The 26809-nt window shown below is 43.8% G+C and overlaps 1 protein-coding gene across 3 annotated transcripts in view; it reads right to left on the bottom strand.

Moving 5' to 3' along the window:
- BICD2 (BICD cargo adaptor 2) overlaps positions 1 to 26809 on the bottom strand; it is a 153531-nt gene that overhangs the window by 51975 nt on the left and 74747 nt on the right. For all 3 annotated transcript variants that reach the window (XM_073592313.1, XM_073592314.1, XM_073592315.1), the window contains exon 2: positions 19607 to 19819. In XM_073592313.1, the coding sequence (XP_073448414.1) occupies positions 19607 to 19819 (213 nt within the window). The remainder of the gene's footprint in view (positions 1 to 19606; positions 19820 to 26809) is intronic.

The raw sequence follows: 26809 nt of genomic DNA, 5'->3' as shown, positions 1-26809 counted from the left end.
GGCAGGCAGCCCACTGATCAAAAATATTTTAAATCGATCAAAAAAATTAATGATTAAATCGAGGAATTACCGGTAATCGTTAATTTTCTCAGCCCTAATACATACACACTGATTATATACCACTAGCAGCTAGCTTAAGAAAAAAAAAAATTAGAACAAAGCACCAAATTTCTGCTGCACAAAACAGTAGATTAAAAGCAGGAGAGATCAGATTACACACAAAGCAACATGAGTCAGGGATGCGTGTGGCACCAAGCTTTCTCCTTAGCAAGCTTGTGTCACAGATGCATCAATATGTTTTACATTTTGTACAACGTATTTAGTTACTGTATCGATACTGTTTTACCTGGCAAAGGATTTTCCTTTTCTGCTGAGAAGTTTGAGTGATAATGTTGTATATTACATTGTAACAGGTTTGTAACATGTCTGCTGATAATAGTACATGCCAAAATCGCTCCATGCATTTTTCCAGGGCTAACTGGAATTCACAATCTGTTTATACCCCGCAGCTGCTTTGCAAACAGGAGGACCTCAGATCTGCTGTACGGACGCAAGTCTGATCACAGTAATAGGAGAAACATCACTGTATATGAAAGGCAATACTTTATCAGGTATAAGTAGCAACCCAACTTCAAAGCCAAAAAAGAGAGAGAGAGAGGAGAGAGAGGAGAGAGAGGAGAGGAGAGGAGAGGAGAGGAGAGGAGAGGAGAGAGAGGAGAGAGAGGAGAGAGAGAGAGAGAGAGGAGAGAGAGAGAGAGAGAGAGAGAGAGAGAGATCAGTTATAAAATTCCATTATATATTTACACACACACACTACTGTGCAAAAGCTTTAGGCAGGTGTAAATAAATGGCGAAAAGCAAGAAAAAATAAATATATATTATAATTGTTTATTTTTATAAATTTACAAAATGCAAAGCGAGCGAACTGAAGAAAATCTAAATCATTTGCTGTGTCTACCCTTTGGCTTCAAACAAGCATCAATTCTTACACTTGCTCACTTTGTACACTTACACAAAGTCAGGGATTTTGTAGGATTAGTCAGGTGAATCAATAACCAGTTATACCAAGTAGGTGCTAATGATCATCAATTTCATATGCAAGTTGAAATAGTCATTAAAGTGGGTGTAAATCCGATTCATGAAATTTGAGCTGGGCTATCTGTAGTGTTTACTTATCTCTCTCCAAAGCACTATGTCCCCTGGCTGTCTCCTGCTCTGTTCTTCTGTTATCAGCATAACTTCTGACAAGTTCTCCGTCTACGGAGATAAAACCATACTGAAATTTGTGTCAGGGTGGGGGATATAAATAGATTAGCAGAAAGCTGGTCAATTCACAGGACAGCCCTGCAAGTCTCTGCTTATGAGGAGAGGGGGTGTGTGCCTTTCCTCCAGCTGTCTAATAGTGTATGGCAAGACAACCTGCTAGAACAGGAAGAGAACATTCTAACAGGAGGTGCACTTTCTAAACAGTATATAAAGCTGAAGACAGCAGATATACAAGTAAAACTTCTGTAGGGAGATTTGTTTCATCTCTGTGTATCATCTGAGGCTGTTCACTGCACTGGGTATATGTGAGAGTTTATATCCACTTTAACTGAAACAAACGGCTGCGTAAGCTTAAAACTGGGTAAAAGAACAGCCAAACTGTTTCTTGTAAAAAAAAAAAGAACAGCCAAACTGTTACCAAGATGAGGTTGTGGAAGATCGTTTCATGTCACGGGTCATACATAGGGGCGGCCCGTGAATGGTGGGCGCACTCCCCCCAACACAGCCGCTCCCCTCAATATCCAATGCGCCCAGCCCCTTTCAGGATGCCCGATTAGAGCCAGAGGCTTGAAAATAGGGTGGGCTCAAGGTGCAGAGTGTGTGCCCCGATCCCACCCAATTGTGTGACCTTAGCGAATGAATTTACGCTATTTTTACACTACAGTTCCTCACCACCAATCAGGAGGCAGATCGTGAGTCCTGTTTCCCGATTGGCGAAAGCGCCCGGTGATCCTATTGGATGCCTAGCACTTTGGAAGAGGAGAGACGCTGGACCCGGACCCGCTGCTGCCTGGAGGGCAGCCCACCGCATAGTAAGTGCCAGACCTCCAGCGGGGGGGGGGGGGGGGGGGTGTTTCACTGGCTGACAGTGCCGCGACCCCGCTGCTGCCCCTGTTGCGGGGGGGTGTGCATCAGTGTTGCGCGCCCCACGCCCATCTGTAATGCTGGGCTATAAACCCTCATCTGTGAGGGTATACTCTGTCCTGTGATTCTGAGCTATACACTCCTGACACTATGGGTGGAAGCAAGTGGAATACGGGGGACGAGTGGGTGGGTTCTATAAGGGGTGGGGCTTATGAGAAGTGGGAGGGGTCAAAAAGTAAGGGCGTCTGGGCCCCCCCATCCTAAAAATCTTCACCAGCCGCCACTGGCCATACACCATGGCAAGACTGAGCACAGCAACAACACACAATCTAGTTCTACTGCATCAGCAAGGTCTCTCCCAAACAAAGATTTCAAAGCAGACTGGGTTTCAAGATGTGCTGTTCAAGTAGCACAAAGAAATAGTAAAAATTTGAGGACCGTAGACGCAGTGGTTGGCCAAGGAAACTTAGTGCAGCAGATGAAAGACACATCATGCTTACTTCTCTTTGACATCAGAAGATGTCCAGCAGTGCCATCAGCTCAGAACTGGCGGAAACCAGTGGGACCCAGATTCATTGGCAGGGGTGGGGGTGTCAGGCCGGCTAACAGAGCCAGGACAAAGCAGTGGCGGGTGCAAGAGGTACTCTATGCTCTGTAGTGGTGCTGGCTCTCTTTCGTGCGAGTCGGCTGCTCTGTCATTGAGCTCTATACTGCCATCTCTGGCTGCTTCATGTTTGTGCGTCCCTCGTGTGTGCTGTACAGTAATGTATTTTCACAGGGACATGTGGAATCAAGACCTAGGACAAGGAAGACCACCTTAAAAGTGGGGGCTGTGAGTACAAGGGAGGAAGCTTTTTGTGTACGGGGGGGGGGCGGGGCAGAGCTGTGTGTGTGTGTGTGTGTGTGTGTGTGTGTGTGCGCGGGGCAGCTGAGTGTCTACACGTGTGTGTGTGTGGGCAGCTGAGTACGTACAGGTATGAGGGGGGGGCGGGCCCGAGCGCGTACAGGTATGAGGGGGGGCGGGCCCGAGCGCGTACAGGTATGAGAGGGGGCGGGCCCGAGCGCGTACAGGTATGAGGGGGGGCGGGCCCGAGCGCGTACAGGTATGAGGGGGGGCGGGCCCGAGCGCGTACAGGTATGAGGGGGGGCGGGCCCGAGCGCGTACAGGTATGAGGGGGGCGGGCCCGAGCGCGTACAGGTATGAGGGGGGCGGGCCCGAGCGCGTACAGGTATGAGGGGGGCGGGCCCGAGCGCGTACAGGTATGAGGGGGGCGGGCCCGAGCGCGTACAGGTATGAGGGGGGGCGGGCCCGAGCGCGTACAGGTATGGGGGGGCGGGCCCGAGCGCGTACAGGTATGAGGGGGGGCGGGCCCGAGCGCGTACAGGTATGAGGGGGGGCCCAGGGCATTGTATAGAAAGGGTTAAGCACAGCACTGTCCCGAAAGCTTGCTACATCTGCAAGTCTCTTCCATTGTTAATCCCTGGGTGTGCTCATGTACTCACTTTGTCCTCTTTGCTTCCCCTTAGAGAAGATTCCTTCTCAAACCGTAATGCTGAGGATGTTTTCTAGAAAGTTTATAAGGTTCCCATCAGCATCATCCCAAATATATATCCACACAGCACCCTTAAAACAAATATATATTATATTATATTATAATATATATATATATATATATATATATATATATATATATATATATATATATATATATATATATATATATATATATATATATATATATATATATATATATATATATATATATATATATATAATGCTAATCGATGATAAATAAGGGGGGATTATTTAACAAATTGCCCAAACAAAAATCCTATATATTAATTTACTTGGTTCAAACACACAAAAAGTATCCACCTCAATACATCTGTCTGCATTGATGTCATCCAAATTATACACTAAAAGTGTGGCCTACATATAGGAAAAGTGGGTGTTCCGAGGATCACCCCCAACAAAGGCAAGTCCAAAAAACGAAAAATGATGCCTCCAGCCTGGAGCGGGCCTCCCCCCTGTAACTCCATAAGCTACCAGCCGCCACATAAATGGAATCTAGGGTAGGATTTGCTGACAGAATCTTCCCAAGCCAGACAGACCGAGTCCACCCTGGAGGCTTAAAAATATACTCCCCAATAGCCACAACTGATATTAATCTAATTTTGTGTACATCAAATGCCTTTGCAATCCTAGAATTTTAGGTATAGTATAGATGCACTTTAAACTGCAAATGTCATTCAAGGCAAGGTTAAACATGTAAGGCTGTCCAAAGACCAAAAGCAATATTTGGAGAAGGATCAGACCATTAGGAGGCACTCCTAGAAGGTGGTAATGAGCACTTTTGATGGTGTAAGCTGCCCAGTCACTCCTCATCTCAGTGGGGAGAGAAGTGAAAAGTACTTACGTTCCCCTTCAGTCCTTCCTGATGAGAAGGGATTATAAGCAGTCGAGCCTGGCATTTGTGTTCATACCAGCTGATTTTGGGGACATATCCCACCAGCTATGGCTAGCCTACGACACCACGGAGGACCAATAATTTGCTAGCTTCTTAAAAGTGTTTATTTGCCAATCACTGATTCTTGAAGGTAACCATGTGCCCAGTTTTGCTTAAACACAGAGGGAAAGCATAACATGCATCTGAAGGTTGAATATAAAAACTTGCTTATCCTTCATTTTTTTTTTTTTTTTTTTTTTAAATAACTGTCCTCTGTACAGTACATGGACTATTTAAATGCTGAAAATCCCAAGCATACAAGATCTGGACAATGACCATGAAATGCGTCTGATTTCACAATGTGCCACGTAATCTGAAGACAAAAGAGGCAGACTTTGCATGCAAATGATTTACATACAGCCCTGGCCTCAGTCTGGCTAGTAATTCACATGGCAACAATAGGGTCATTCTCTCCTGGGAAGTGTGGCAGTAAATATAAGCGACAGATGCCAGCTTATTACACCCAGCACTAATGAGGGAACATTTGCTGCACATGGAGATGATGGATGAAAGGAGGTGAGCGGTACAGGGAATCCGGCAAAACACAACTTTCCTTGGAGAAAATATCTCCGAACAATTTGCTTTATAGCTTAGGGGGGACCACACATTCAAAATCAGTACAATCTGTTCCAATCTCACTCATTCTCCACAATTAGAGCCAACGCTGTACCATGGTGGTTACCACTCATTCCTCACAGCCTGGGATCCCTGTTCATTTTCCATATGAATACTATTCTTCATGACGTTTTTAGATTTTCCTTTGAATTTGTTTGGCTTTTCTTCTAGAATATTGGTTTTGCCAACCAGTTTTCTCCCACAATCCAAAAACCTTTTAGAAGGTGAAAGTGGACCTTCACACATGAATAAATCTTACCAATACCTACAATCTAAACAAGATGCCTTTTTATATTTTTCTATTAACCTTTTTTTTCCTCTTTATTTAGAGTCCAACCCACTTCCTGCTCCGATTCTCACATAGATGAGAATGCCATATAACCCTGCAGCCTCCTAGGATATCAGCGTCACAAAATCCCAGGATGCATTTTTTTCTCCATTCAAAAAATCCATGACAACATCTAAACAGATATGGTGCAAGATCGATCTGCCCATCTGGAAGAAATAAGAATGATGGTAGTGCTGGATGGGACCTGTAGCAGAAAAGCGGTACAAGAGAAGAGGACAATGCCAAATCCACCGGGCTTTCAAGTATATGAATGCAGCATTAAAAGAGCTCCAAAAGATAAAATGGAAGAAAAGACTAACTTTCATTGGGAGGAAAAGTTCCTCTTTGACTGGCTTCCATAACTCAGTTAAAGATATTAAAGAGGCACAATCACCTTGCCCTAAATGGGTAAGGTGATTTTGCCTATGCATAGGAATCCTCCCAATCCACCGATACCAACCTTCCTGCACTCCTCCACCACCTTGAAGCCAGTTACAATACCTTGTGCTCGGAAATGTGGGAGGGCCATGGGGCATCCTTCCATGTTCTAGTGCTTAGGTCTAGCAGCCAATTACTAAGGTCTGAGCACTGTCATATGACAGAGGAGGCGATGTCACTGGCCTCCAAACCCAGCTGACATTGGGGATTTTAGTACCGGCTAAAAAAGAGAAAAAGAGCAGAAAGGAATGTGTTGGTAAGGTATTAGTGGGTGGATGGGCACCCCTTTGCAAACTATTAGGCCCCTTTCACATAGCCAGTTTGTTGCAGCCGCTTGATTTCGGCGGTAAGAATCTGCGGATTCTTGCTGCTGGAATGACCGGGATATTGGTTTAGCAGCTGACTGCGTCCAGGCTCAGACTTCTGTCCCAAACCACAGCTAATTGCTCTGTGTGCAGCCACATGCAATCAGCAACAGCTGCTATCAGCCTGCCATTAGTTTAAATGGGCTGAGTGGCCGCTGTTGATCGCATAGCTCCGCAGATTCTTGCCACAGGAATCCGGTGGCCGCAACAAACTGGCCGTGTGAAAGGAGCCTTTATAGTCATAGCGTGTTGATACCCCTAGAAGTGAGGGAGGTTGAACAGGCACAGCCAGGAGAGTGGAGGGGTTTGGTCTCCGGCCACCAGCCTCACACAGGGGAGTACAATCTGGGATAAGAATGTTTTCCCTGGATGTTGGTACTACTTGTAAGCTAACCGGCTGCTTGCTATGGCCACATGTGAGGTAGCCTGGGTTCTTCTTACACCTTTGCCTACTCTTTTGGAGTCTACCACCCGAACTCTGTTCTTGTTCTTCTCAGAGCACCCCCTCACCAAGTCATGGGCACACTCCCTTCCATAGACACACAGTGTTAATTTCCAGTTTTCAGTGCTGTCGTACTTTGAATGAAAATTGAGCAGTGATGCAACACTACTCATATGAAATTTTCATCATTTAAGACCGATAAAGCTTTCTTTTGGTGGCATTTAATCACCACTGGCTTTTTATTTTTTGCCATGTTAAAACATATTGCAACCAAGTAATTTTTCTCCTTCATTGATGCGCGCTAATGGGCACTAATAAGCAGCACTGTTAATCAGGGTACCGATTATCTGTGTACATGTACCCTGTCAGGATTGCCAGTTACTGACTCTCCTCACGCTGTGACAGCACCTGAGGAAAATACTGCTGATAACTGGCAAGTCTATTTACACTGATCAGTTGTGGTGATTGGACACAGCTAATAGTGTGGTGAAGGGCCGCTGTGATTGACCCTTTACCACGATCTGTGATCGGCTGTGCCTGAAGGGGCACACGAGGGGCATGGCTCTGGGAGGACATTCATGGACGCCCTCCCGGAACAGAGCTGCACTGTAGCCGTATTTCGGCTATAGCACAGTAAGGAAGTGGTTAATGCATATAGGGGAAAAATGTCTTGATTTTAGAACAACTCACAATTGACAGAGGCTTGTAAAGAAGTCAAGGAACTATAGTTCTGTTTTCATTTCCCACAGCAGAGAGAAGGGAAAGCCGTCTGTCTGGCCAGGCCTGAATGTTCCACGAATAAAGGAACTTCCTAAGGCCGCACACTTACATGCACAGGGAATACTGTATACTAGGCACGCCTTTATCAAACAATCTGTGGGAAAATTCAGCTCGCCTGGGTTTGGCCCAAGCAATATACGCATTATTGTAATAGCAAAACAAAAATCAATAGAGGCAATTATCATAGGTCAGGATAAAATGCACCAAGGACAGAGGAGTTAAAGTAATCTGGTCATGAGAGAAATATTGAGAGAGCACTCCTGGATCTAATAAATTAGAAGTCACTGACCAGAAAGGTATTCAGGTCAGAAAAGCCCAAAGTTCTCATCCCCATACTTGTTAAACGCCAGCTTTGGTAACACTTTAAATAGTTTGTTTTGGGCCACGCTGGCTCTAATGAACCATTACCTTTACGAATTGCTGCAGTCACGGTAAGCGTTGTAGAAGGCCTCGTTCACAAGGGCCTACCTATGTGTACACTCGTGTGGAGGGCCTAGTTCTGCCTGCATAGGATTCACAAGTATTCCGTGCAGGTGGTCCAATTCATGTCCATGTGGGTGCGGATGGTTGTCTCAAAATTCACGCTGTCTGCATTCAGGGACACACATCCAACCACTTGCCTATCCACCTCTGCCAATCAGAGGAAGCCTTATATTTATTGATCAAAATACAAGGTTTCCTGGGAATTGTTGACTGCGCTCAGATAAGTCTCCATACCACTACTGGAACCAAACGCAACATACTGTATGTAGCTGATACTATACACAGTTTAGGCCTCGTTCACACGGGCGTACTTAAGTGTACACCTAAGGTCTTTATTTGCCTGACTCAGTTTTGTTCTGGAAGCAGACAAAGTTCTATGCTGCGCTCTGAAGAATTCAGACTGCTTTTACTTGCTACATTCTACTTTTCGCTCACTGACTCAGGTAGTACCAAAAAGGATAATGACATTGCAGCACAGCCCAAGAACGATTTCCTAAAGTGGTTCTAAAGACTCAAGGTGTTTACCTTCATGTATTCTCTACATTAAAAAAAAAAAAGGTAAAAAATCTCTGTGTCCAAGATCCCCCAAGCCCCCCCTTATACCTACCTGATTTTGATCCAGCACTGGGTACGGTGGCAGCGACTCTCTCCCTCCTCAATGGGCAAACTGATAGAAGCAGAAGCCATTGGCTTCTACTGCTGTCAATCAAATGATGCGAGTGGGGGGTGGGGGGGTGGAGCAAAGCCCCGCTGTGTGCATCTATGGACTTGGCAAATAAGGCTCAGGAGCGAGCTGGCATGGTTACACCCCCCCAGCAAGCCAATTTGCCAGGAGTGTGAGACCCCAGAAGAGGAAGATTGGGGCTGCTCTGTGCAAAACTATTACAAAGAGCAGGTAAGTATGATATGTTTGTGATTTAAAAAATAAATATGTAGGTTCAAAATCACTTTAGAACAATAGTTACCTTTACAAAGTAATAACCGCTCTGCAATAGAAACACAGTGAGGACTAGAAATAGGCGAGAACTGAAGTAAAGCCATCTTGGTTGTATATAAATGTTTTACTTCACTACAGTCTGTGTGACATTTTCATAAATACCCCTCAGTGTTTACAGGAATCACAGGACTATGCAGCTCCATGGCTCAGATGACTCACTCCCTGAAACGATTGCAGATGATCGCTCAACTTTATGCTATATGACATCATTCTCCAGCAATGGCCAGCCAAATTCCCGCGCTCTCTTGTCAGACGAATAAAGAAGAAGAAGAAATAAAAAAAAAAATCAACGTTTCTGCCTCTTGTGGAGAAATCTATGAGAAGCCCAGCAGATCTTCATTACTGCAGTCTAACAAGAAGCAAACACTTTACAATGCCAGGACTTTCCAGACTGTAGTCTCTGGGGTGGGGACGCTAACAAGTACAGCTAAGATAATCAGTAAACAGCTTAGATAAAACTGGCCTAAAAGAGACCCTGTCACCAAATTTTAAAAGAGATGCAGGTAAAGGCACAGAAAATTAACTATATTTAATGCTTACTTGCACCATATCTCTTTTCAATAAATGTGTTTTTTTCCCCCAATTCACTTTCAATAAGCCTTTGAATCTTGACCACCCCACAGGAAGTCAATTCTCCAACATAGCCTCTTCCCTGTTGCCATATAGTCCTTTATGTGCTGGTCCAGCTCCTCTGTCCCACTCCCCCTACATAACCTAGTCTTAATGTCCAATTCCAGGAAACAAAAAAAAAAAAAAAAAGTCTCTTGCAATGGGGCCCACACTGCAAGGATTAACCACTCGTTTTGTCTAGGGGAGAGGAGAAGCTCTATATTACTTACCCATTCCTCCACTTTCCCAGCAGACAGTGCTCCACCACGCACCGATGGTGAGCTGTTCCTCGGCATAATCACGTCCAGTGTAGAGCCATGGACCCTGAATTGGTCTTGATGACATTATGACCTTAGACTTTTGGAGCATGAGACTGGTCTAATAGGGTGGAGGAGTTGGTAAGTAAATCTACTTTTCTATGTTCCCTAAGCTTAAACAAGCCATTAATCCTTGCAGTACAGATACAGCCCCACTGCATGGGATCATTTTAAAGTTTCCTGGAAATAAACGCCAACTTTTTACCCCAGATGAACCCTTAAAATAATTTCCAGGTTTTGGGGAAACCCTGCTAAAACCAAAGCTGGCCATTGGCGGATCAAATATCAGCTGGTTCAGCAGGTCGAGATTTGATGCATTTATAGGCAGGCTGATTGTACTCAAATCAAGCCATCGATCGACTTGGGTACAACCAGCCTATTGGATTTTCAGCATGTGATTACTGCTAGCAGTTATAGCGGTTAGCAGTAATCATTGTATTCTCCCAGCTGGGAAGGCTCCCTACCAGCATAATACAATAGTGCTGCAGGAAGGATTCAGCCATCAACGCCAAATATGCTGATGGGGAAATCAAGCGATTTTATTTCCTTCCACCAGAGATGGAAGGAAAGAAAATGGATTAATCTGTGGCTTGCTTTATTCATTTGGTGGTCAGAATGCCACCCTTACAGACAGCTAAAACATCATTAGGGACATGCAGCAAGTTGGCTGCAGAACTATACAGGCACCATAAAATGGGAGATCAATCAGCCTCAGTTCAAAGAACCCTTAGCAACCTCTGGAGGAGCCCTAGGATTCCACAGATCACTGGAAGGGATAGGCTGCTATAAATTGTCAACTGGTTAGGAGCCCCGAGTCTGCTGGGATTGCTCCATACATCGATTTACATTAATCTATGAAGGTATAAAAGCAAGAATACAAACAGATCTTCAAAACTGCATGTACAATTGCTCTCCAAGAAGTGAACGTCAAAGTATATGGCAAAATCAAATAAAAACAAACATTTTTGTCATCTCTGGTTAGAAAAATGTTCACCGCAGACCCAAATTTTATTCTCAGCCCATGTAAATTTCAAGCAGAGAATAACTGGGCACCGGACTTGCTTGTCCTAAAGCCTCATACACACGATGAGAATATCAGACGAATGATCATCTATTTTTTTTTTTTTTGCATGCTAGTCTCACATTGAAAAAAAAAAAAAAAAAAAAAAAAAACACAATATATGTTACTAAAGTTATGAAAAGTCCATACTTTGGAAGTGATGTAATATATTGTTATTCTTTTGTTTATTGAAGCTTTTTGGCAAAACAACTAAACAGAACCCCACCCAAAAGGAAACCCGCGCGGGGTGGTAATTTAATACCAAGAGAGCTAAAATGCAACGTAACCACTAGTAACGAGGTGTGGCTAACTACCATCTATAGTACATAGGGAGATCACAAATGAAGTCACAGCTGAGCATGACTAAGGAGAAGGATGTCTATACCCAAATGAGCTAACATAAAAAAGGGGTACAGTACAGACGGAGGAGCAGGTTTTTTTTTTCCAATGTAAGGCGATAGCCTTCCTGATGTAAAAAAGCAGAAGACTATACCATAGGAATTATCAAGTTTTCAACCAAACCTAACAGGCATATCATCATAGTGGGTCTCAAGGTAGTGGACGTCAGTGTGTTAATCAACACCAACACCTCCTCCCAGAACCCGGTGACTGCTGGACAAGACCAGAAGATGTCAGAAATCTTCCAGGGAAACAGCCACACCTCCAGCACTCTTGTGGATGAGACTAGTTCATCTTATGTAGTCTATAGGGGTGAAGTAATCCCTATGTTGAATCTTCAATTGAATGAGATGGTCCTGCAAGGAAACTAAAACATGAAAAGGAAGATGCCAAACTATCCTCCCAGTCATTACTTAAATCTGCGATGTCCCACCGACCCCACAGGCCTTCAAGCCCCAGCAAGGAAACAGAAAGAATGTGGGCATATAAATGCGGTGTGGGCTTCTCAGCACAGTGTGCTCTAAGCACCTCCTTTAAAGCCAGCTGGAAAGTGAGGTTCAAGGAAACAAGTAAATAAGTGTCAGGGACATTAAATTCTGAGGAGCTTAAGGCCAAGGACTTTAGGAATCCACGTATCACTATCTGAGAGATTGTTTTAATCTTATATTTGGCTCAGGTCCCCAGGTCAGGTATCATGTAAAAATGTGACGAGGGGTTAGGGAGCATTGGGCAACACCGCAAGTTTGGAAAATGTTTCTCCTTCCAAGCCCGAAGGGTAGCAAGCATGCAGGGGGTCAAAGAGTAAGGGGCTTGAGTAACCCTAAACAAAAAGATTGGAGGGCCTCCAGGCAGTCCACATCTGCAGCTTCCAACATGATGGCAGGGTTAGTCCTATCTGGGCATAACCAATAACCAACCAGGCAGCAGTAACTAAGTGGCCAAAAAGGATTTGCAACAGTCTGGCAAAGCTAGGCCTCCCCGAGATTGGGGGTGCACGAGGGTGGATAATTTATATCTTCGAGATTGCGGGTCCCACAAAGAAAGAAAAAAGCCGATTCAAACAAAAAAAAAAAAAAAAAAAAAAAAGAGAAGTACTTCGGTATCCACTGTGGGGAGTTGCAAAATAATTAAGTGAGAAAAATATGCCCAAATACCTAAACTCAACCCATTGTAGTATGTCCGGGGAAGCTGCAAGTCATGCAGCAAGGCCAATTGGAAACAGCAGGTATTTCGTTCATTTTACCCTTAGATCAATGAATATGAGTTTAACACCTGGAGGTGCCCCCTGCAAAGAATGACCCGCATCAACAAGAGATCGTCCGCATATAGGGCCACCCTCTCCTCCAGCCAGCCAATCTGAAGCCCATTGCATTTTATTCTTTTGTTTTCAAGCATGGTCTTGGTCACACAATTTTTATCGTACAAATATTAAACCAGTTACAAAAAAATCATTTGTTCTATTATCAAGAATTTTTCGTTCCTGTCCCTTTGGATATTTTCACATGAACTGATGTGATTGGCTCTTGAAAGCTGTGTACTAACGAACAGATGATCGCTCTGAATGCGTTTTTTTTCGTACGATATCCTCATTGTGTGGCCTTTAAGATTATCCATGTTTGTTCCATATATTGTGTATATGTGGCTATGATGGAACAGGAGTCTTCAAAATACAATGGGGCACATTCAAGAACACTGGGAGAAAAGAAAGGGTGCAACCAATCAAGTTTGTGGATTTTCTTTAAAACGTTCCTTGTTCAAAATTGGCAATAGCTCCAGTTTTTATGAATTTAAAACAAACATTTCTAAAAACAATGTGGCTTTCTACTCTATTTACAAATGAAGTCTCAGGATTTCTTTATGCATAAAAGAGACGGTGGGGGGCTATGTGTCTTAGTGCCAGTGAATGTAGACCAAATTACCATAACAATCAGCCTCCTAGATAATTAGGGCAATTATTACAAAAGCGAATGAAAGAGCAATAACTGCATAACAAGTGTTAAATGAAAATGCAGGCATACGAGAGAAATCGCACAAAAACACTCTTCAATTATCCACAATAATAAAAAAGTTAAAATGTGAATAGAGATTTATGGAGAGATATTTATAAAGGGGCATTAAATTGGGAATAAAGATGGTAAAAACATCTGTGGGTCTTTTTGTATCTTTTTTAGGGGGATTAAATCAAGCTGTGAACCATTGTTACATTGACTGGAATTTTATATGCTATACAAATGACTGGTAATAACTGTCTGTTTGTAGCCAAACATCCTTACTTCAGTTTAGAAAATTAAATAAAATCAATGATGTCAGAATCAGATGTTACTAGGGGTTTGAGGAAAAAAAGCAATTTCTTCCTTAAAAATCATTAACCTCTGACATCAGTTATCTTTTTAGCCTTTTGACCACCAATACAAGTAAATTCTTCCCACTGCACACCAGTGGAACGGGGTCCTTCTTTCACCAACTACAAGTGTAAGGGGGCCCCCTCTCTCAATGATAACCATTGTAAGGTAGTCCATTTCCCACTGACCACCAATCCAAAAGTGACCCTTCACCCACTGACCACCAATCCAAAGGGACCCTTCACCCACTGACTACCAATCCAAAGGGACCCTTCACCCACTGACCACCAATCCAAAGGGACCCTTCACCCACTGACCACCAATCCAAAGGGACCCTTCACCCACTGACCACCAATCCAAAGGGACCCTTCACCCACTGACCACCAATCCAAAAAGGGACCCTTGTTCACTGGATTACCAATCCAAGGGAACACTACAAATTTTTACTATGCATTTCTTTGCTGGCCATTATTACTACTCGTTTTGTTTAAATATTACTAAATATTACTAAAAATCAATTTGTAAAAGTATTTAAACACCCAGGGTTGCTCCTTTTTTTTTTTTTTTTTTAAGTACGAAACATTCCTTCTTATTTATTCTGATATCCATGGGACACAAAATGTTACTTCAAGGGTTCCTGCATGTTAAAAAAGTTGAGCTTTTTTTTTTTTTTTTTTTACACCTTATTCCTGTAGCGATAGACAGCCCCTTTTGACATTACCAGTCTTGCAAATATTTTTGGAGTGGCAGCTGCTGGAAGGTCATTTCCTATTGACAAAAGCAAGCTCCCTAAATCCTGTCTTCCAAGAGCCCCCCCCCCTTTTTTTTTTTTTTAAACACACTGGAGTTGATTTACTAAAACTGAAGAGCACAAAATCTGGTGCAGCTGTGTATGGTAGCCAATCAGCTCCTAACTGCAGCTTGTTCAATTAAGCTTTTACAATTAGGCTCCATGCACACCGACGCTCATAAAACGGAAGAACAGCCCATATACTCCCCTTCTGTGTTATCCTATGTGTCCAGGCACACATGGACGTCTATCAGCAGGGGAGTTTATGAGCTGTTGTCTGGACGCCCTAAAAACGCGTTCAAGAGCAGTCCTGAAAACGCCAGAAGCCGGTAAAAGCTGTTAAACGTGGGTTAACGCTGTAAACAGAGCGTTAAGCCTCGTCAGGCGTTTCTCTGCCTCCTTTCAAAATCAATGCTTCCCTATGGGGAGCACCATGTTGGGGGACAAGGGCCTCTTCCTGACAATCCTGTCCGGTGGTTGTTGGGAGTCTGCGGGCGGGGACTTATCGGAGTCTGGAAGTTCCCTTTAAAGAAGGGGGCCCCCAGATCCCAGCCCCCCACCCTATGTGAATGAGTATGATGTACATTGCACCCCAACCCTCTTCTCTGTTGTCTTTTCCCTGTTCTTCTGATATTGACTTGATGCCATCTCCCGTTGTAATGCTGGGTCCGTCGTGTGCAATGACTTTTATTGGCATGGGGCGGGGCCACCCGCTGACATCATCTGGAGGCCCTGCCTCCTTAAGATGTCACCACCCGGAGCATGATGGGACAATGATGTCACAAGGAGGCGTGGCCTCAGAATGACGTCAGCAGATGGCCCACCCCATGCCAATATAAGTCATTGCACACGGCGTACCCAGCATTACACCGGGAGATTGCTTAAAGTCAACATCGGAAGAGGGAAGTGATGTCAGGCGCCGTGGAGAAGAAGGGGCAGATCACAAGAGACCCCATAGCAACAGCCAAGTGTGTAAAAAAAAAATAAAAAAAATAAATTTCAAATGTTTTTTCTGACGTTTTTTCCAGTTAATTAATGTAAAGTTAATTTTGTGGGTGGAACTCCGCTTTAATGGCAAGTACCCCAACCACCTAGTGGACTTAAGTTTCACTTCTAAAAGGTCAGTACACTCAAAACAGAGTTTTTTTTTTTTTTGGGAGAGGCTGTCCCTAATCTGCTCTAATCCCAAGAACAGAGCGATCACATGAGCGCTGATTGCCAAATGGAGAGTGGTGACTATTAGTCACCAATCCCTGCTCTAGCGCATACGAGTGCCAGGCTGTGGGAGCAGCTGGGACAGTGGATCTCTAATGTCAGCCGACAGCAGCACTGAGAGCGAAATCTGGGTCACAGAAAAGGACAAAAATGTGCATCCAGAAGAGAAGTATACCCAAATAAGATGTTAAAACACCTGACCATTTATGACTCTCTGGGAATGTTTTGAAGACTACTTGCCTTTGCATCTCTGGGTAGCAACCCTGCTGTATCCATTATAAAGGGTTATCACTCTATTATGAAGAATGCAGGAAGAGGCACTGCAACATATAAAAGGTGGGTGGGAACACCCAGAATTCCCAGGTGTACAGGAGCAGAGCTGAGAATTATGGCAGAGAGAGATCTTGCTGTTGGTAGTATTGAAAACATACCAGACAGCTTCACCCGTAAATAAAATATATCTCACTTGGGGAGGACTATTCCTTTAAAGAATAGTTCCTAGCATGTGTAATGCATTTTCTTCATTTTGGTGCTGAGACCACCCAGAAGCTGAATGCAGGCTGTAACTTATAAGGGTGGATGTAAACATAGAAATATCAGCCAGCGTAAAATAACTGTCACTGCGAAAATGTAATTTACTTTAGTCTCTACTCTGCCACCATTTGCATGGTGACCATTAGTTGTGAACATCCAGGATGTGTTCATCAGACAGGTATGGATACTGTACGCCCAGAGAAGTAACACACAGCTAAGGCACAGGACTGCAAGCATTGAGCACTGTCATTTTCACTTAGCTGGCAGTCAGCATCTTGAAAGTGCAAGTGAAGATGTTTGCAGATGGGTCAGAGCAGCCAAGGATTTGGCCAATGTCTCCCTTCAGTAAACAATTTTAGCTTGCATTAAATTTCATGGCACAAGAATTCATGTCAAGCACTATTTGCATTTCCACTTCATTAAGTAATGTCACCTTCCTGCTGCCTTGAAGTGGTTCATGTTTGCAGAGAATCATGTGGTCTCAGAAACCCAGACTGCTCCTGTTTAATAAGGGTATGAACAGCAATGACATAATCAGCCAGCCAGCAACAGCAAATATTGCCGTGTAATGTGGCGAGTGCTCTTGCCTTGCACAACTCGTGTCCTGAATTATATTGCCAGCAGAGACACTACATGCATGGGGTTTGAAAGTGTGGGCTTCACCAGATACCCAGCTTGTTTCCTATGATCCATATCTTGGTGAATAAATTGGTTTATGATGAACCTGCCTCTACAGCAAATATGTATGACTGTGGTAAGGTCATTAGACAGATGTTATGACTATCTGGGGCTGAGAGAGATGTAATTGGTTCCATGTACTCTGCAAGGAATTGCATAATACCATGGTGGTGTGAATAATTTGTCTGCTTGAAAACTTTGTTTGTTATCCGCAGTACTGCAGCAACTGAATAAAAAGCAATCCTGTTATTCAGATTGCCACTGAGAGCACAACTCCTGTGCTAAGCCCCATTGTCCCATTCCAAGTGCACTTTCCTAGCCACGAAGGGCCAGTGGCTGGGCAGGTTAGGCCTGACGTCACAGCCCCCTTAGCAAATTGAAAGCAAGGAAGACAACAGCAGACGTCTTGGGGAGCTGCTCTTGGGCATTACTTTTAGGCTCCAATATAAAGAATAAAGGACAGATTTATGTAAAATGTTACCCAAAATGTAAAATTTCACTGGTGAATTTGGCTTCACTACAGCAGCCAGGGTTAGCTGCAGTAAAACAAACAGGAGGCTGCTGCAGATATCTCTACCTCAAAGCGCTAACACTTTATACTGCTTAGCAGTGGATTCCTCTTTTAGTTAAAGCAGTATCAATTCCTGCATTCATTTTCTTTTCATTTTCCTTTATTTTCACCTGGACAATAAGCCTGTTTTTCAACAGAACAAGCTCTCCTGCAGAAAATGTAGCAGTTAGAGTGTTGAGACAAACCATTTAACACTGACAGGGGTACTTACACAATGGTCAGCTTTTATACATGTACAGTATGTAAAACCTTTATTCCAAAAGAAAAGAAAAAAATATCTGTTGCTGTAACTGCTTGTGTAACTACGGTGGGAGCTGGTGTTTGGCTTCAATTCGTTTAGTGTATCTAAATCTGTTAGGCCAGATCACCAGATGAAAAGCAGAATATCTGATGATTGGTAAGCTGCAATATATTTTAATTTCTGTTTTGGAGTTTGCGTTTAATACCAATTTAAGCCCCTTTCACACGAGACGGATCTGTCTCTGCTCACTGAGCAGGGAGGGACCTGCAAGAGCCCTGCTGATTCCTATGGGGAGATCGGACGAAAACGGACAGCATGTCCGTTTTCATCAGATTCGATCCAATCCGCCAGAGGGATGGCCATACGATGGGCAATCCGCCAAACTGATTTTAGCGGATAGGATGGCAGGCGGGTGTCAGCGAACACATCTCCGCTGACATCTGCCTGCCCATAGAAGTCAATGGATGGCCCGCTCAGATCCGCCAAAAAAAAAAAATGGACAGGTGGATCCGAGCGGGCTTGTCGTGTGAAAGGGGCTTTAAAGTGGTTCTAAAAGTTTAATTTTGTTTTCTTTAAAATAAACACATCATATGGTAATGGTTTTGCACAGAGCAGCCAGATCTTCTTTTACCACTCTGTCTGAGCTTTGCTGCACAGGCTGACACCAAGTCGAACCCAGTTATTTACAGTGTTTGCATTTAATAAAAATTACATTTATTGAAGTATTAATGAATACAAAGCTGAATTAATTTGTGTCTTTAATATCTGCCTGGAGTTGAGCTTTAAAGTGGGAGTCCGGCGACCAATCTTTTTTTTTTTTTTTTTTTTTTTTTTTTTTAGGTAATTGAAACACTTTGCTAATCCCAAAATAATACTCACAGTTTGGGTGTAATATTTCCGCCTCTGTCTGTTTTAGTACTGAAGAATAACTTTAAAAATGTGATGCTGGCTGTTTCCATCTTGCTTGTGGGCATGTGAAGCCATTTCCTGGATGCGGTGAATGCTGTTCATTCACAGCTTGTTCACAAGCATGATCATTGTTCCCGCACTGAATCTTGGGAAGCCTGACACTAAGCTCCCAGGAGACAGTGCAGCGCCGGGGAAAGGCAATAAACACGCCTACTCCCATGGGAGGAGAGACAGGAAGTAATAAAAGTACAATATAAAGGTAATTACAGCGCTAAAAAATTTTTTTCGTGCGGCATTTGAACATCAATGCAATTAACCGAAGGGGTAAGATTAAGTTAAAAATTTGAGTGGAACCCCGCTTTAAGAGTCAGAGAGGCTGTTTATATAAGGAATGTCTATGCCAGAAATAGAGAAATCCTGTTCAGAGAAAGCAGTGACAACACAGGGATGCTGTGTGGACAAAGAACAAGATCCTCCTCTTTCCAGCTTGGCTAGCTATTTTTTTGTAGGCATTGTTTTATCTGTTATTGGCTTTTATTATTTTATTATTTGCCCTACAACAAGCATTAAAAATTGCAAACAAGTTACATTATTAGAATCTTATGCCGCGTACACACGATCGGAGTTGCCAACGGGACAAGCTCCGTCGGCATTTCCGCCGGAAAAATTTAGAGCATGTTCTCTAAGTCTGTCGGAAATGCTGTCAGAAAAAAGTCCGATGGGGCATACACACGGTCGAATTATCTGACCAAAAGCTCCCATCAGACTTTTTCTGCCGGAAATTCCGACCCTGTGTACGCGCCATTAGTACTTCTATCCCTGCTTGCTTTCATTCCGAATAATTCTGTGCTCCTACCTCCTTCAGCTCTTGAGCCAGTGAATTGAGCCTCTCGTTTTCAGACAGCGTATTGGCAACAACATTTCGGGATTGTTTCAGCTCCGTCTGCAGTTCCAGGACCCTCTTCATGTAATATTCTTCTTTGGTTGCAGATTCCTGTATCAGCGTTTCCTCTCGACTCTCCCCATCTGCTGCCACCTTCTTATGGTTACTATGGACTTGTCCAAATGCCTGCGGGAAAGAGATAACTCCATTTACACAGCAGTCACTAAAATCTATAATACCTGCTTGTAAAGGGTGAATGACATGATAAGCACACATTTCCACCTCATCAATGTTCTAGCCAATTTACCGGCGGAACTTGCCTTTTACTGCTGAAATCTCATAGGTCACTGTCTATATGAGAAAAAAAAAATTGGCAAATAATCTCATAAAATGGAGATTAGAAAACTGTTCTTTCCATAAGTCCTGTGATAGGCTGCTGGTGTAAAAAATGTACACTTCTTAGGGAGGCTACAGATAAGTAAATCATGAAGATCAGCGACAGCAACTCATCAATGAACTGCTTACGTCCCAACAGGACGTGCAATTGTAAGTGTCTTCCCAATTGTTTACAGAGATCGATGCAGTATACAAGCAGAAAAACAAAAAAATTGTCTATTTTCCTACATATTAGACTCTGATTATTAAATATCATGAAGTAGAAGCCCAATAGCCTAATAGGTATTCATAAAAAAAAAATTACTAAAATAGAAAAAATGAGGGGAAAGTTTGAAAACGCTCCTTCCACTTGCTTCAATTGGTTCTCTGTTGGATTTTATGCCATAATTGGAATGCTATAAAAAGCAGGGATATGCAATTAGCAGACCTAGAGCTGTTGCAGAACTACAAGTCCCATGAGGCATAGCAAAACTGACAGCCACAAGCATGACACCCAGAGGAAGAGGGCATGATGGGACTTTCTCCAGGTGGAGAGAATCCACCTGTAGGAACATCAGACTACATTCTATCACATCTACAAAGTATACCGAAGATTTAATTTTTACTGTACATATCAAATTCCACACAAACATTTAAAATCTGTCCCAGCATGGCACTGCTCTTAGAATACAAAAATTAACACATTGTAATTCAAGCCTGAGTTATAAATACAAGGAAAGGATGGTGCATGGCTGAACAAGATCTATATGGATGAAATCAATAAACATATCAAGGAACTCCGGCTCCATCATAGGCCATATTGCATTCTAAATGATCTAGCACTGTATATTCCACTGAATGGTGTACCATATGCCACGAGCCATGTGAAAAGTGTATGCTTTATTGCAACAAGAATTAAAATGAGCTAGTACTTTATTCCAAAAGCAATGCCATGATAGGAAAGGTTTTACATGATTTTAAAGGTTTGTGTGGAATAGCATTATCTGTGCAATAAATATTGAATATATATCCTGTATACCGTATAGAGGGATTATCCAAGCTTTACAGCATTAAAAAAGAGAAGTATGGGGTTTAAAAAAAAAAAACACATTTATACTCACGAAGGTGGATGCAGCATCGATCCGATGCTGCATCTGTCCCCAGCCACTTTTAAGACTGAGAACTGAGCAAATCAAAGACCACTGATCGCCCATTTCTCAACCTTCTCTGCTCTCCCCTCCAGAGTTCACTGGAGCACTGGGCTATGGAGGGGGCAGGAGCGGCTGGCTCAGGCTCTAAATGGCCCCCTGAGAGGCGGAGACAGCTGCCAGTCCAGGCATCTAGGTGGATCCCGACTGTAAAAGCGGAATCGATCCAGAGCCCGGACTGGCTGAGTGACATCAGCAGACAGAGGGCTTTAGCCCATAGTTGGCTGAAAATGGGTCTCAGGAATGCAAAGCGAACTGCACTTCTGTGATCCCCACAAAAAATACAGCCGAAATAGCTTTGGCTATACCAATCATTAAACAAAGTGAAAAAAAAAAAAAAAAAAAAAGTGTGTGTGTGTGTGTGTGTGTGTGTGTGTGTGTGTGTGTGTGTGTGTGTGTATGTATGTATATATATATATATATATATATATAATACTCACTCCATGAGAAACCAGGACATTAAAAGGAAGAGTTACCAGGGTAAGGAAAACAAAGACCATGACAACTAGACAGGCATTCTAACCCTTCCCCACTTAACTTTGTCCCCACTTGAGATTTCACATCCTGTTTCTGTGACACCCCATCGTTCAAACTAGGAGGTAAAATAGATCTTTGCATACAGACCAAAATAAAGACCTTAGAGGCTATAACTCTTATTCTATTAACAACTAAAATAAAAATTCATCAGGGGCGATCAGCCGCTTTTTCACCCGTTTAGGGTCGAGTCAGAGCAGCCCCCCATCCAAGATGGCGCCGTCCCGTTCCTCAGGCTCCCATGCAGCCTCACAGCACTCATTCCCCCACATGAGGACCAGACAATGCACCCGATCCCCTCGAGTCAGAACATGGCTCAGTCCGCTCAGGCTGCCCTTCTCCTGAATCACAGCGCGCCTATGTTAGCTGGGACATGGAAGCTTAAATTAAAGCCTTGCCAATCAGGCACGATTTTGAAGCCTGTGTCAAGCGGCTTGAGCAATCATACAAGCAGGAAATGTCAGAACTGCGCAGAGATGTCACTAACAGGCTAGAAGTCGAAAACAGTGGAGGACACGATCACCACACTAAACTCACATGAGGCCATTCTGCAAGAACATACCTTGCAAATTCAACAACTGACATATCATCAGGATGACCAGGAAAATAAGGCTAGAAGCAACAACATACGCATACGCGGCCTCCCTGAATCCGTGGAAACTAAGGATCCAGCCTCCGTTGCTACCACCATGTTCAATGAACTGCTCCAAAAGTCTAAGGACTCTCCCTTGGAATTTGACCGCATCCATAGGGCCCTGGGCCCGAAGAACCCAAAATACCCCAGAGATGTCATGCGCAGGGTGCACTTTTATGTCATTAAAGCAGACATGTAAGCAGCTCGAACGCAAGACACCGTTTATTTCAATGGCACACCAGTCACTCTACTCCCAGACCTCTCTAAGCTGACTCTGGACATGCGCCAGGCTCTGAAGCCACTAACAGGCGCCCTGCATGCTAAGCAAAATAAGTATCGCTGGGGTTTCCAGTTTCAGTTCTTTGCATCACATGACGGAAAATCAGCAACACTCCACACTCTGGTAGATCTCCCGAACTTCCTTGGTACTTTTGAACTTCCGCTTCTTATCACCACAGGCTGGCAACAGCGACCCAAGAAAAATAAACGCACCAGATCTGAAACCTCTCAATCATCAGCTAGATGACAGATTAACTCAAGCGCCTTGACCAATATTTTTTCTTTTTTCAGGTTCCAGACCTTTATGGTCCCCTCTGTTCATAGTTATGTTGGGACAATGCTAACCTTCCTTTTATCTCCCCCAAACAGATTGTTTTAGAACAATAAAGACTCTCCCCTTGTTAGATGCTGCTTCTTTATTCCCAGTTCCATCCCCTTCCCCCCTCCCCCCCCACAGCATTACATAGATACATGTAGCATTGGTGATGAGCCCTGTATATATTAGTAAGGTTTACTTGTAAGTTACCAGACCCTTGTTTTTATTTTGCACAGCTTCCAGGGCTCTGAGCTGTATTTTACCTACAAAATGTTCTTTATTGTAACCTGGTGTGTGCGGGTTCCTCTGTGCGCTGACCATGATCCCCACATTAGGGTTTTCAGCGCCCATAGTGGCCTTAGCTGACGTGTTGATTACAAAATCTTTAGTTTGGCCATTGAGGCCTTGGTTAAACTCCTTCCTTTCTTTGTCTTTCTTCTTTACCTCCCTCTTCTACCTTCTACTTTATCACCACTAAACGCTGCTCTTTCCATCGGCATTACCTCCCCATTCCCCTTATTGAGACAGCAAGCTCCTATCCCATCTCCATTATTCCTAAACCCATGTCATCTCCAAAATGGCTCCACAAGTTGCTCTGCAGGTTTCCTCTCTAAATTGCAGAGGTTTCAACACCCCTGAGAAAAGGAGGCAAATACTAAACCATTTTCACAAACTCTGTACCCAAATCCTCCTTCAAGAAACCCACTTTAGATCCGATGCTGTCCCGCACCTCCTCCACAAGCACTATCCTACATTGTTTCACAGTACCAACCACTCTGCAAAATCTAAGGGGGTCTCTATTGCCTTTCATGCTTCTTTCACCCCAGATGTTCTTGACTCAGCCATTAATCCGCTAGGCAGGTATATTCTTCTGAAATTGTCATATATGCAATCGATTTTTACTATAGTTAACATGTATTCTACCAAACAGGATCAACTGCGGTACCTCTCCTCAGTGACATCCCATCTAAAACTGTTTGGCGCCATCAACGTGATCCTAGGAGGTGACCTCAATGCTGCCTTGAGACCACGCTTGGAATTCAGTTACAGGCAAGTCCTCTGTGTCCCCGGCTTCCCTGACCAAAATTTGTTTGCTCTTTTCTGAGCTGTCGCAGGTAGACGTGTGGCGAGTGTTAAACCCCTCAAATAGGGACTACACGTACTACTCCCCCACACATTCCTCATATAGCCGCATTGACTAAACTCTCAATCCCTCCTGGACTACTCCCAGGTAACATTGATAGGCCCGACAGTCTGGTCTGACCATGCCCCAATCCACACGAATTCCCCCACACAAGAAAAGACTCTCATGGAGGCTGAACGACAATTTATTGTCTGACTCGGTCTGTTCCCAAGAAATCATACATACCATTAGAGACTTTGTCAAGGATCATGCTCATGACGATACCAACCCCCTGACTAAGTGGGAAGCACTTAAATGCGTTCTCAGGGGCAAATTTATTCAACATGGCTCACGACAAATGGGTACGTATGTCCGACAACTCGCACCTTTTAGCCAAAATAACATACCTGGAAGGCTCCCATAAACGTTCTCTAGACCCCACGACTCTACTTGACCTATCCAATACCCGGAGGGACCTACTACGAATCCTCGCAGAATGCTCCCTAGTGACGAGAGATAAGGGACTATTTACCCATCATTCTCAAGCCAATAAATGCGGTAGACACCTTGTTCATGTCCATCCCATTCATCCAATCTCCAACCACGGGTAAACTACATTCTAATTCAGCAATAGCCGAAGAATTTTGTCGATACTATTCTACCCTATACAATCTAACCCCTCAGGTTATACCTTCCTCCCCTCACACTGATGAAACACAAGACATACCCTCTTGTGTCCAAGAAACTGCCCTTCCGACCATCCCAAAATCAGACTCTGAAGATCCAAAGTCTTTCCTATCAGAAACTGACTTCCTACAAGCTATTAAAGGCCTTAAAACATCAAGAGTCCCGGCCCAGATGGGTTTTCATTACAATTCTATAAAATTTTCGCTCCGTTATTGGCCCCACTATTAGTGAAAGTGTTTAAATACCATAGATGACACTCACCCCCCCCCCCCCCCTCCTCCACCCTCCTACAAGCCTACATTGTAATCATCCCTAAACCGGGCAAGGACCCTTCTTTGAGTTCCAATTACAGACCTATATCCCTTCTAAACAGATTTGAAATTATTTGCTAAAATCCTGGCAAATCGCCTCTCACCCCAATTACCAGCACTGAACCACAAAGATCAGGTGGGCTTTGTCCCTGGCCAAGAAGCCAGGGACAATACCACCAAGACCCTACACCTCATCACTTATGCCCAACGTAACCACCTCCCGACTTGCCTTCTCATCTGTGACGCAGAGAAGGCCTTCGACAGGGTCAGCTGGTCTTTCCTCCAGAACACCCTTTCCCAGATAGGTCTAGGACCCAAAATGCTCTCGTGTATTGTGTCCCTCTTTCCCCGCTATTATTCGCCCTGGTCATTGAACACCTGGCCCAAGCCATCAGAGCAAATCCCAACATACATGGAGTACAGACCCGCTTGTTGCAATGCAAACTCCTTGTATGAAGATGATCTTCTATATGTAACCCAACCTCACATCAGCATCCCCACCATACTGTCAGAGATCCACAGGTTTGGTCTATCCAGCAACTATAAACTAATTCTCTCCAAAACGGAAGCCCTGAACCTCTCCCTGCCACAACCCACTCTCTCCTCACCCCAGACCAACTTTTCGTTTCAGTGGCAATCCAAATCAATCTTATACTTAGGCACCGCAAACCCGGCTCATATACCGGATGTATATGCCCTGAACTTCAGTCCACTGCTTACAAAACTCAGACGCCTCACAGAGAGCAGGTTTGATCTCCCTGCATCATGGTTTGGACACATGAACGTTTTAAAAATAGACAGACATTCTTCCCAAACTGCTTTACTTATTTCAGGCCTTACTGATAACACTACCATCTGCATTTTTCCGCATCCTCCGTTCCATGGCAACTGGGGCAAGGTGAAGGCTTTTTGGTCGAAACGCCCCAGTTGAAGGCTTTTTAGTCGAAACGCGTAGGGCGTTTTAGCTTCCCACGTTGCCACCATTTTATTCAGTGATCACTTTTTACTCTGTAAGGCTTTTTATTCAATAAATCCCTTTATTTTTTGACCTATGCCATGTGGAGCCCCCTTTTTCTTTTTTCTCCATGACTTCATCCATGATTGGTTTATTCTGACCTTTTGAACCTGCCTGGAATCGGAGAGTGTGCGAGTGAGCTGACTACCCCCACCTGTGACTATCCTGGTTATCGGTGACCGTGACCCAAGTGACAACCTTGCCTATCGGAGATAGTGACCGAAGGGAGAACATCTGGGGAGATTTCACGGGAGGCCACCTCCACAAGCTCTGACAGACGTACTGCTATATGGCAGATACGTCCTACTGGATCCGGTAAGAGTACCTAACTCTCGATGTTTATGACGTGTTGCCTGTGGTTGTTGTGCATTCCAGTCTTCAGTCAACATCCTGTGTCCAAGCACCCCCTCTGTTTGAGAAGACTCCTTCTATTTATATTTATGGACTCTGGCTGCAGCGCTTAACACATTACATTTGGACATTCATATACACCTCACAAGTTTTGATTGTGTTGATTCACATTACTTATAGTTGCTTTAAAGTCACCGATTTATTTATTTTTGTTTGATACATGTTTTGAGTTTTTGTTTAGCGCTGCACGTATTTGATATACATTTGTGTGCTAGCTGCTATTCACCACATTGTTCACCTACATTTGTTTTGGGGTCAGCGCAGCTTCTCATCTATATCACAT

The sequence above is a fragment of the Aquarana catesbeiana genome, linkage group LG07 (genome assembly GCF_042186555.1).
Source record: "Aquarana catesbeiana isolate 2022-GZ linkage group LG07, ASM4218655v1, whole genome shotgun sequence".
Taxonomy (NCBI): Eukaryota; Metazoa; Chordata; class Amphibia; order Anura; family Ranidae; genus Aquarana; species Aquarana catesbeiana.
The sequence above is the reverse complement of the archived record's forward strand: the minus strand, read 5'-3'. Positions and strand labels throughout refer to the sequence as shown.